The sequence below is a fragment of the Tasmannia lanceolata genome, unplaced genomic scaffold (assembly GCF_043159265.1).
Source record: "Tasmannia lanceolata isolate RefF3 unplaced genomic scaffold, GAP_Taslan_0.1 ptg000013l, whole genome shotgun sequence".
NCBI classification, from domain to species: domain Eukaryota; kingdom Viridiplantae; phylum Streptophyta; class Magnoliopsida; order Canellales; family Winteraceae; genus Tasmannia; species Tasmannia lanceolata.
In genome coordinates, this window is record NW_027518690.1 from 31,638,165 (window position 1) to 31,650,967 (window position 12,803).

A 12,803-nucleotide genomic window follows, 5' to 3' on the forward strand; every position below is an offset into this window, starting at 1 on the left:
ATCCGTACACTTGCTACAAAAATCCCATTTACCCATTCCCTTTGTGAACCTTTTTTTTTCTCTTTTGAATGATATTCCCTTTGTGAACCTTATAGGCTCAGAAACTCTATTATCCTACTTGATGTCAACCGGAAGCCCCTCTCATCCGCATTTGCATCAATACCCTTTCTACCTGTTTTCTCAATCTTGGCAGTTCATCTTTATTGATTGGTTAAAATTGCTCTTTTATTTTTCAAAAAATAAAATAAAATCTTTATTGATTGGCCATCAGATATATTAGCCTTAGACCCAACGTTCTTTGCAACCCATTAAATAACCCCTGAACACTCATTACAATTAATTTCCAACTTGTCCATTTAAGCACCCTCCCCAGTCCCTTAACATCATTTATTGTTGTGCAAATGTCTTGTATTCTGGCAGTGATTCTTCACCTCGAAGGACTAATTGTCGGTTTGTGTTACAAGGGTATTTTAATAATTTTCTTATGTAGCGGTATTAGTGTATGAGCCCTATATTAGGATAATGGATGGAGGTGCTTTTCTTGTGTGTTTCTTGTCTGAAAAGAAGAAAATGAGAGTTTTGTAACCCTAATTGAAATAGTAAAACTCTAACATCCCGTAGACGTAGGTAGACAATGAACCACACAAATCTTGTATTCTTGCTTTGTATTTGTGTTTCTTACATCTCATCCTGTTGTTAGCTGCATATCGTGTCTGATTCTGTTTTGATAGATTAGAGATCTCTCGTTTTTCAACATTTATAGTCCACCCTATTATCATTCCATTATCTCTTGCCATATGATATATGATCCAACCCTTAACTAAGTTAGTTCCAGTTGGATGTCCTATTTCAATTGGTTCCGTAGCTACAAATAAGTTATCTTTGCGTACCTGTTATGCGTCAAAAAAGCATGCAGTTATAGCCAGATCAAGTGTCTAAGCCAAGTACAGAGTGATAGCACATTCTATTTGTGAACTTTATTGGATTAAAGTGCTTCTTAGAGAAATGAGAGTTAAAGTTGATGCGTATGAACTTGTTCTGTTACAATCAAGCAGCAATTCATATCACTACAAAATTGGTCTTTCATGAAAGGACCAAACGCATAAAGGTAGACTATCACTTCATTAGAGAAAAGTAGAGACCAAGGTTATCACATCACCCTAGTCTAATCAGGGGATCAAGCAACACTTCATAGCGCCTCAAATCCGGTCTTCCATGAAAGGACCGAACACATAGAGGTAGATTGCCACTTCATTAAAGAGAAAGTAGATGCCAAGGTGATCACAATATCCTGTCTTATCAGAGGATCAATTGGTTGATATTCTCACCAAGGCCGTTGTCGGCGATCGACTTCGAGATATTCTTTACGAGCTGGATATGACTGATATCTATACTATCTTTGGGCGTGGGGGGTGTGTTGAAATATGAGTTCATGTTACTCTCTTAAGGGCCCGTTCAGTTGCAATTGCAATCCTTAGTTCGGAAACCCTCGGAAATGACGTGGTGAAATGAAAACTGAGGGGATGCAAGTGAGGGGCGATGGGAGGCGTGCAGATGAGAGAGAGAGAGAGAGAGAGAGAGAGAGAGAGAGAGAGAGAGAGAGAGAGAGAGAGAGAGACGTTTTTATCAATTTTTCTCTAGCATAAGCCGTAAACTCATGAGAAGATTTCGCCATCCATGTCGGATGATAAGGAAAGTCCGTGAAATCCCCAGGGGCACTCAGATGAATGACAACATAACGGCTGGTTAAGGTAGTTTTGACAAAAAGGTCACCTGCTTTCCCCTCCTTTTCCGTGGGGAATGCGGCAACCAAACTCAGCCTAAGTGAATAAAAGAGGGGAGTCTATTCAAATGGCATAACTCTCATTCACGCAAATACTTTTCTTTCTTGTTTCTCTTCTTCTTTTTACTTGTTTTATCTCACAAGTCTACAGTGAGAAGGGTCCCTAAGGAGAAAAGAAAATTACACTGGTTGTTATTTCCAATTTTGAAATTGATTATACATAACATGTAAACATATCAGATGTGAAATGTAGATCTTGGTAATGAGTACTAGTAGCTGCATACACGAGCAGTGTCAAGACCACCGGTGTCGCTCAAGATAGCCACTCACCTTTCGTTGTTATTGCTATTGTGAAAACAAGTCCCATTATTTGAAAATCATCATTGTCTCATATTCAGTTTTTTTTTCCATAGCGCAAGAATTCTTCATTTGAAATTTCAACTTTGTCTCATCTGGACAGTTGTAGAACTTAGATAGGGGAATGAATGGTCCGACTTCTGTTCCAGTTCATTACAATTTCCCATGTGCTGATGTTTCCATTTTAAAAGGACTCATAGGTTTACAGAAGAATTTTACGATTATCTCTGACTGTTTAACACAGTTCGTTTTCTACAATGTTAAAAAACTCACTATTTCAATCATCAATCACTGGCTCATCTGAGACAAATTTTGGCCTACCAAGTCAACCAAAGCTCCCTTTTATGTTTCATGAATTTGGTTTTGGATCAAGCTACTCAATTTCTTAGTTTTTCTTGGAATAATGGCATGAAATGGTGTTGTCCGGTTAAAAATGAGAAACTACTTATTGAAACACTTGGTTTTCGTTGATCTTAGATGGATAAATACTTCATATTCTATTTCATTCAAATAATTTCTGTTCCTGTTTGCTTTCTCCTAGTTACTTTTGCCACTCTTGGCGAGAAGACCACTGTTATGTCTCCTGAAGTGCTTATTAACGCGGGAATTCCTTGCTGCAGGTGACGTCCTCATTAAATTCCATCTCATCTTTTAGATTTCTTTATATTTCTCATTTTTGGTGTTTGCACATGAACTTAGTGTTATTGATAATGCTGTGACTAAACCCTTGTTTTTGTTAATTTGTTTATCTTCAAAGCAGATTGGTGCAAAATGTTGGAGAGTTTGTCGTCACTTTCCCAAGATCATATCATTCAGGGTTCAGTCATGGTGAGACAGACTTATACTATTTTTTCTTTTATTAAAAGATAAGGAGTCAAAGCATCTATGCTTCAAAGGACAATGTTAATCATGCTAAATTTCTGTGAATTCATTTTTTTTGGTGATTAGTAATTTACGTGAACTAGTAAATAGTCATAGATGGCACAAAATTTCTTATTAAATTCCTCATGTCTGGGTCACGCACACACAGTGGTTCAAAATGACACCAATGATACTGGGCTCTATCATTACTCATAAAACTAATCACTAAAAACATAAAGTGTAAACCACAGACAATACAGTCTGTCTTTGCTCATATACCATGTTTGCTTCTTGAAAACCCTAGATTGATCTTTCATTTTGTACTTGCATGGAGTCAAAACTTAGGTTTTTCCCTTAATTTTGTTCACAGAAAATCCATTGGTTTCTCTATGTTTTTGTGCCATAGTGAAAAGTGTTCATCTATTGGTCATAAATCAAGGAGGAATTGTTGCAAAGAGGATGATTATCTGCATATCTAAGTTATGAATTCCGTTTTGTTCCGGCCGGAATTCCGGTGGAGACCGAAATTCTGGACGAAACAGGGGGTCGTCCAGAATTCCCCTTTTTTTTTGTTTCGTCTCTTCTTGGTTCTCTTTTCTTCTTTCTTTCTCTTCTTAGTATTTACATGTAAAGTCATTCAAGTAAATGTCCATTTACGTAAAATTTACATGTAAATAAGGGAATACACCCCCCCGTTTGGATCTATTAAAATAGTTTCAAGACCCAAATCTAAAGGGATAAAAAGTCAACTTTCCAGTTCTGTTACAAAATTTGGAAAAAATTACCCGGGTCAAAATCCCAACTTCCAAACGATGGGTTATTGTTCCAATTTTTTTTTGTTGAAATGGCAACATGATATATATTGAAAAAAGAACCGTGATGGTCTTTAAGGATTACAAACAAAGAAAGAAAGTTATTTTTCCAATTTTAAAAATTCATAAATTCTATCATGTCCAAACATGATTAAATCCCAAAAGTCCGGTTAAAAAATCTCATAATTTGGTCTCTAAAATTTTTTCATCTTGTCAGGCATTGGTCAACACACTGGTCAACACATGCATTTTAGCTGATAGTGATTTTCCTTTAAGTAAATGTTGGATCTTTTACATATTTTGTTCATTTAATTGTTTCTTATATTTTTCTAACAATTTCTGATTTTTTTTGGATTTTTTTTTTCTTATTTTTCACTATTGAAAAAAAATCCCCTCGTCGTAGTGGAACGAAAAGTTTCGAACGAAACGCCGAACGAAACAGACGAAACACGGAAACGTTCCGTTTTGGTCGCCCAAACGAAACGGCGAACGAAACAGAATTTATAACTAAGCTGCATATTCTATGCATATGACTGTGAGAGGTATTTCTCAATTCATGTGGCATATGTTATTTGATAGGATGGTGCTTTTTGAGTGTGTTGCTACCTTAGAAGCAGGAATCTTCCCTCGGGGTGCCGCTCCCACCCTTGAACCTTGATTTAGCGCTCCTTAGGAAGGAGCTTCCAGGAAGCGTGACCCCAAAGAGATGGGAACCTCTCCAAGCCTGCTTTCGCTCCCAGCCTGCTTCTATTACTCCATAAGTCCCACCATCACCAACTTTCTTGCATCAAACTCCAACTCTTCAAAGTACTTCATTGGAGCAAGCACAAAGGCTTGTGGATCTTCAAAAGGCACGGGGTACGAGTGCACAAAAATGAAGATGGTTAGAAATTGTTGCTTTTAGATGTACTTAAATTTTGAAAGATACATATGAAAATGGTTAGAAGCTATTATTTTTTGATGTACTTGAATTTAGAAAGATATATAAAGAAAATATTACATACACGCTCCCATGACGCTTCCAAACTTAGACTCTTCTAGACTCTCACGCTTCCTCGCCCCCGCTCCCGCCTCCGCCCCCGCACCCGCTTCGTGCTTCTAAGGTTGCTACCATGTTTGTGGGTATGGCGTGTTGATGAGAGTGTTGATGCCCTAAGTTTTCATACCAGCATTGATTAGTGCTAGGTTTAGGGCTCTTTGTGGATAGACATAAGATTGTATTGTGAGGCTCATTTAGGGTCTAAGAAACATAATAGTTTTGCTACTAGTGGTATCATATTAAAAGCTATTTGTAACTATAGGAAAGAAAATGTAATGATGCGGTAGCCATTCTTGGAAAGAGAGAAGAACATCGACACCATTTTAAAGAGGACGCTAGTCTAAATTTAAATAATAGTTATTATGTGGTTTCACTCCAGAGAAGCCTTCTATTGCCGACTGTTTTGTGCATTTGGCTCAGGTTGCTGTTTCATTTTGTGGCTACTTCTATATGTTGGCTCTGATCAGAATTTTCCTGTATGGGAAGGGTATTTCAGCTGGTTTCTAATGATCATGAGGACTTTTAGCTGCATGATGTAGGTTAAGTTTTCATACGAACGTGGATTAGTGCTGGGATTTGGACTATCTGTGGATAGACTTCGAATTATGAGACTCATTGACGGTGTAAGAAACATAATAGTTTTACTACTAGTGATATCATATAAAACACTATTTTGTAACCATAATAGACTTGGATGTCGGATAGGCTATGTTGTTCTTTGATTATATCATTCTAGACTTTCTATGTATGACGTAGTTCTCAATTTCATTTCACTTAGTATTCTGTTTCCCTTCCAGGATTGAACATATTGGTATTACGCATGTTCCAGTGTTCTATTTCAGAAAAGATGCGGCAAAAATGTATAAAAAAATAAATTTTTTAAATAGCTAAGCAACACAAACACCAAATAAATATATCCATTCGGAGTATAAAAATAAATAAATCAGAGGTTGCATCATCAATATTGACTTCTTGTTCGAAAGCATTGTTGATGCAAAAGTTTTGAAAATTTTGGGAGATATTGAAAGCTATTTTAAAGAGTCACGACACCATTGATAAGTTGGTTGGAAGATGGATTCCTTCACTGCTTAATTATTTTCAACAAAATTTTTGACTGGTTTTGCAATTTGGTCTGCTTGTGCCTGAAGTTCTAGTGAGAGATCAATGGGGAGGGGGATTCTTTTGGTCTTTTGGTTGGGGGGTTTCAAGTTTTATGATCGAGGCAAGGCCGCAAGGAGGCTATTATTGACTTGTTCCCTTGGAGGATATTAGATCTAGTTGAGGAGTTTGTAGAGCTTTGCAATACAATTAACATGTCTTTCTATTACGTGCATAGTGAGGTCAACTTAGAGGTGGATTCTTTGGCTGGGGAACAGGGTGTGAAGGGCAAAGTCAGTTGTTGGTCATCGAATTCCTTTAGATGTACTGATTTAGCTGATTATTTTCTTTTTATTGGGATGACAAGCTTGGTTTTCTTGCTTGAACTTTTTTCAATCATTTTTTATTATTCTCAAATAGCTATTAAAACTTCTCAATCAAATTATTGACTATTTAGAAGTCAGAGGAAAAAGAACGACTTTTTTTTTTTTACTTTCCTGAACTTCTGTCATTCTATTTCCTGACTTAACTTGGAGTAAAGACAACTACCTAACATCAAAGATGGTGCGGGACCATAGGGAAGAAAAATAATATCCAATAGTTCGAGTGTGTGAAATTTCAATCAATTCAACCAATCTAGGGCTTCAGATGTATATTTAAATCATGTGACCTGATCTAACGGTTGAATGTAAGATCGAGTCCAAGACAAAATTTAATCAATTCATCCATTGGATTCATTATCAAGTAGAGCAATAAATATAACGGTTAAGATTAATCACACCTAACCATAGGATTTAAGATCATATTTTATTACTGGAATCATTAACATGTTCCAAGTCCATAACAGTATCTCACCGAAACTTTTGAATCTTAAAATAAAAAAAACAGAGAATTTCAAGTTTCCAACAAGAAGATAAGAGAGAAGTTTGAACTTTGAAGAATGCTAAAAAATTATTATTAATTAATAAAATAAGAAACCCAACTTCAATCCTATGCACAAAAGTTCTCCCCTCTTTTGAAAAATATCAAAGCTTTATAGGCCTATTCCTTATGAATTCACTTGAGTGACTTAAATGAATTCAAAAGAGGATGGCTCAAACACCCACCTAATGACTCTGAGTCTCTGACTTTAACTAATACCCATTCACTAATGAGGGGGCCCTATTTGTATTCAAACATCACTCATGTGACTTAATTGATTTCAAACAACAACAACATAAAATGACTAAATTTCCCTTAACGACTTAAATTACTACTAATAATGGACCCCATCTTACTACTAATAATGGACCCCATCTGCAAGTTTAGCCTCTTTTCTGTCTTGTTAATGATGTTCCCCCATCATAAGAACAACTTAAACTTGAAGTAACTACTAAAATCCTCAAATTCCTAATTATAAAGTTGAATCCCTTAATATTTGCCCCAATAACCTTCCAACACATTAGATAAGGAGCAGTTACAACAACTACGAATATGTGGACCTTTCTAACTTGGTTGAACATATGCTTGCGGATTTTAGGAAAATTCCCAATGTCCCCCCTTTTAATCATTTTCTTTTGTTATTTTTGAGTGATGCTTTTATTTTTTCTCAATCTCTTCCAAAACCCATCCTTTTTTCATCATGCAATCTCAATAGTGTACTTTGACTTTTGCATAAATATTCATATGAATTAGATGGGGAATGTGGTACGCACTAATTATTAGACAAAAGTGACAGTCAATGTCACTAGTTGTTCGCTGTTGTTAAATCATTATTATTATTTTTAGTTTATGTGGTGCTTTTTTAGTGTGTATTTGTGCTTATTCAGGCATTTCTTGAAGTTTCATCTAAATGTCCATCCTTTGCATATGCTTCAATACATTTCCATAAGTATACAAAATTTCTATCAAAATTTTCATCAGACATGTTTTCATTTGGCTATTGATATTGGCACTACCATGTTTTAATAATTGCACAAACTCAGCCTGTCTTTTTAATTGGCTTTTGAGAGCTTTTTGGGAACTGTGATAACCTTTGACAGCTGTTTAAATAATAAAAGACAGGCCGAGTTAGTGCAATTATCAAGACATGGTAGTGCCAAAATTAGTAGCCTTTCATTTCCTTCATGAATACTAAAATCAAATGGAAGCCTAAAATTTTGAATGCCCAAAACAAGCTTCTGCACTGAATTATATATACCTTCACATTTGTTTTTTCAAACCGCCAATCCAATATTTAATTATAAAAAATAATGACATGATTGTACCAAATGACCATAACGTGTATACATTATATATATATATATATATATATATATATATATATTTATTTATTTATTTATTTATTGAATGGTAGTTTATGTATTATATATAATCTTGTTCAACCTTGTCCAACTTTCGTACCTTATTTTAATGTTTTTGACCACCAACTATATTTAATTGATGCATTCAATCTGAACTGATTTGATATGTTATTTGCAGTTTCGATAATCTACGTGCTTTCCTGATAATCCTTAAATGGACTAGAGCTGTTGCTTTATTATATGCATATAACCTGCCTCTGACTCACCATAATTGATATAAGTTTTCTTATTTGCTAGTTGAAGCTCTTAGTTTCTCTTATTTTATTGTCAGGATTCAACTGTGGAGAGGCCGCAAACGTTGCAACCCCTGAATGGCTGAGAGTAGCCAAAGAGGCTGCGATTCGTAGGGCTTCAATTAATAAACCGCCAATGCTGTCTCATTTTCAACTGCTTTATGCACTTGCACTAACATTATGCTCAAGGTTTTTCCCCTCACATTTAAGGAATGTCTTGCATGATATGATACATTGATGCATGTGGAATCTTTGCATCATCTGCTTTTGTTTTTTATTGCTTGCTTTTCTTATATGTTAATTATGTTTTCTTAACATTACCCCTTTTTCCTTTCTTTTTCCTTGTAGTCAATAATAAAGGACATGGTGCATTTTTTGATAATGGCACTCCTCACTATATTAAACAATTTTCTAATTATCTGTTGATAGCTTTCTGGGAATTGGGGCAGCCTTTACAGCTATCAAGAGAAGTTTAAAATAAGGAGAGAATTACGATTAAGACAAGGGAGTGCAGTTATCATTTTTCCTATGATAATAGAATATTTCTAGGATATATCTGCACTTCTTTTTCTAATAATGGCACTTTTCTCTTTACTTTGCACTTTTCTGTTTAGCTGTTAAAGGCTGTCAGAATTCCCAAAAAGGTATCTACGATCAATGAGAAGTGTTCAAAAGTGAGGAGTGCATATCAGAACCAGGGAGTGTACATAACACTTTCTTCAAAATATTATGTTAAGTTTAATGGTTAAATTTCATGTATCAGATGTTCTTGTTTACTTACTTGTTGGAGTGAAATGTATATGATTTGACGTGCACCCTTCAGGTTTGAACAATTATGGACGACTGGAAGAGTCACCCAAACCTTGAGAACATTGTGTCCATATGGATCCTGGTGGCAGTCATCCTCTTTTAGAGCTACTGCTGGGATCAGTTTCAAGAGGCCTATAGCCCTCAAAGGGGGTCCTGCGAAAATGGGACAGCAAAAGTTTTAGTAACCTCCTGGTTACTGACATTATTTCATAGAAATGTTATACCTTACATTGAAAAAAGTAGTTCAAAAGATCTAGGTAAATGAATCATCATATTAAGCTAAGGAAAGAAGAGGTTGAAGTTCTATCTAAGTTATAAATTCTGTTTTGTTTGCCGTTTCGTTTTTGGCTACCGGAACGGAACATTTCGGTGTTTCGTCCATTTCGTTCCGCTATGACGAGGGAAATTTTTTTTAATAGTTAAAAATATGAAAAAAATCCAAAAAAAATCAGAAATTGTGAGAAAAATAGAAGAAACAATTAATTGAACAAAATATGTAGAAGATCCAACATTTACTTCAAAGGAAAATCACTATCAACTGAAATGCCTGTGTTGACCAGCATGTTGACCAGTGTGTTCACTAGTGCCTGACAAGATGAAAATTTTTTAGAGACCAAATTATGTGACTTTTTTTACCTGACTTTTGGGATTTAATAATGTTTGGACATGATAGATTTTATGAATTTTTAAAATTAGAAAAATACCCCATCGTTTGGAAGTTAGGATTTTGACCCGCACCATTTTTTTTTTTTTTTGAATTTTGTACTAGAATTGGAAAGTTGACTTTTTATCCTTTTAGATTTGGGTCTTGAAATTATTTTTAATAGATCCAAATGGGGGGTATTTCCCTTATTTTCATGTACCCATCTTAAGTAAATGGACATTTACTTAATGACTTGTAAATATTAGGAAGAAAAAGGAAGAAGAAGAAACAGGAACAGACGAAAAAAAAACAGGATTTGGGGAATTCCGGGACGAAAAACACATTCTGCCTGTTTCGTCTGGAATTCTTGATTCCGATGGAATTTCGGCCGGAACGACCGGAATGGACTGGAATTCCGACCGGAACGGAATATATGGCCGTTCCGTTCCGGATTCTGGCCTAGAACCGGAATTACGGTTCATTTCGGCCGGAAAGGAATGGAATTTATGACTTAGAGTTCTATTCTTTATTTTCCTCCAAGTGTCAGAATTGTCAGTGGATCTATGAGAATATGCCTTCGCTATTTAAGATGGGAAGGAGGTCCTTGGAGCTTCCTTTCTTTTGAAGATGCTAGAAAGGCTTTATTTCAAATGAATGATGCTTCCTGTCCTGATATTTTCTCTATAATTTTTCTCTGGAGTTTTGGGGTATCACTGAGTAGGATATCATGGCAGTGATGGAGGGATTTTATTGTTGTCCTCTCTCCACCAAAGCATTTAATGCTTCTCTCATTACCTTGATTCCAAGAGTTATAAATGCTGCAGTTATAATGGAATTCAGAACTATTAAGTCTGGTTGTGTATACAAAATTTGATCAAAGTATTTACCCCTTAGAATTAGGAGAGTCAAAACATATTTGGTTGCTGAAAAACAGAGTGGCTTTGTGGCCGGTAATCATATTTTGAATGACATTGTTATTGCTAATGAAATCATTGATTTGGTCGATAATTGCATGTGCTATGATGTTAAATCTAGATTTGGTGAAGGCCTACGATTGTTCAGAGTGGCCTTTGCAATATGACTTTGTAGAAGATGAGCTTTGGCATGAAGTGGAGCAAGTGGATGTATTGGTTTATATTTACCATTTGACTAATGTTGGATACCATATTCCTCCCAAATCGACACCCTTTTGACCTTGGCCGCGTTATTGTCTGAATGCACGTTTTTAGACTCTGAGACAATCATCATCTGGTTGACTATTTTCTGTTCATATTTGGTGCAAAAAGTATCGTGTTATGGTTTTGGTGGCCAAAAGTGGATCAGGATATTCATTACCACAAATATGGGAAAATTTGCCATTTTCTTTTAAATAATTTATGGGGACACTTTAATAAATTTTTTTATTTGCACAAAAAGTTATGTGGGTTGGGGTGGGGTGGGGTTTTGTTGGGGGGGGGGGGGGGGTGGGTTGTAAGAGAGGGCTTCTCTCTACTTTTGCTTTGTTTTCTATCGAGACAATTAGGGTAAACCCTATTCTCCTTCTTCTTGATCTTCTTCTTGTCTCCATCGTTTGATATATTTTTTCCTTCTTTGATAATAGTTTATATTAGTTTGTATCAAAGCCTATTTAGTCGGTAATTTTTGTGGTCCATGGTGGGAAGTAGAAATAATCTAGCAAACCAGCAAGGCTATGTGAAGCGAAAGGAGTTTCAACTTGGCAACAATTGATTGGGAAACTTTTCCAATATTGGAGCAAGCATGAATCAATGGGACGAATGAGACGCTTGATGATGGGAATTATCAGGGCATTGTGCCTAAAGGAAGCGGCACAATTCCAGCAACATGGGTGTGATGGAAGTGATCAGGACTCGCATTAAGTGGACATACCATGATATTTATAGAGAGGAATGATTGGAGCAAGTACTCGATTGATTGGTTGAAGTAAAACAAGATTTTAAATATTTGGAGATGTCTGAAACCACAAAGGTGAAGCTTCTGGCCATCAAACTCAGTGGGTAAGTCCAATCGGCTCGAGTTTAATGCGTAAGGACAAAATCAACTCATGGGAGAAGATGGTCAAATTAATCTGGTCTTAATTTTTGCCAATCAACCATGAAAGTATTCTCTATCAACAATATCAATAATTTAGGAAAGGAAGTAGGATGGTTAGAGAATGCACCACTGACTTGTATCCTCTCAAGTCTCGTTTTCAACTTTGAGAGATGAAAAACCAGCTGTTGAGCCAACATCATGGGTTTACCAATTAACATTCGCAATGCCATCAATTGTTGGATTGTCTCTCAAGGCGTGGTCCTGCAAATAAGGTTGAGGTACAATAGTTGGATCTGGAAATAAGGTTGAGGTACAACAGACTCAAACAAGTTTTAGGGCCTTTTTCAAGTGATGGCGAAAGCACAATAGGTTGTGGAAGAGGAAATGTAGTGACCCTTGGTTGTAGTGATGCGGCTCATATCCATAGACCAAACCCCCAAAATCATAGGAGAGGTTAAGGAGTATCGCCCATTACTAGCACTGTTCGTGATCCATTTGCGTCCCATTTTGCCGTACAACATTTTAATCGTTTTTTATTTGGAAATCCCGGACATAACCACTAGAGAAGTGCGAGAGATCCATTCCTCCGTAGATGGTGATGGGGAAAGGGGCGACGAGGAAAAAACATACGGGGAAGAGGGCTACAAAGAAGAACAGATCACATATGAAGACTATTGTGCAGATGCCTTACATTCTGTCATTATACAGGACCCTGACACACTAATGTGCCCAAGAAGGAAATTTTAATTTTTGGTTTTTCGCTAAAGGGTATT

General features: G+C 36.2%; 1 protein-coding gene across 1 annotated transcript in view; it reads left to right on the top strand.

Moving 5' to 3' along the window:
* The window catches only part of LOC143890013 (lysine-specific demethylase JMJ705-like), a 58,681-nt gene that overhangs the window by 7,452 nt on the left and 38,426 nt on the right, over positions 1–12,803 (top strand). The window contains exons 2-4 of the mRNA XM_077394492.1: positions 2,682–2,760; positions 2,901–2,968; positions 8,564–8,714. Coding sequence (XP_077250607.1) covers positions 2,682–2,760; positions 2,901–2,968; positions 8,564–8,714 — 298 coding nt within the window. The remainder of the gene's footprint in view (positions 1–2,681; positions 2,761–2,900; positions 2,969–8,563; positions 8,715–12,803) is intronic.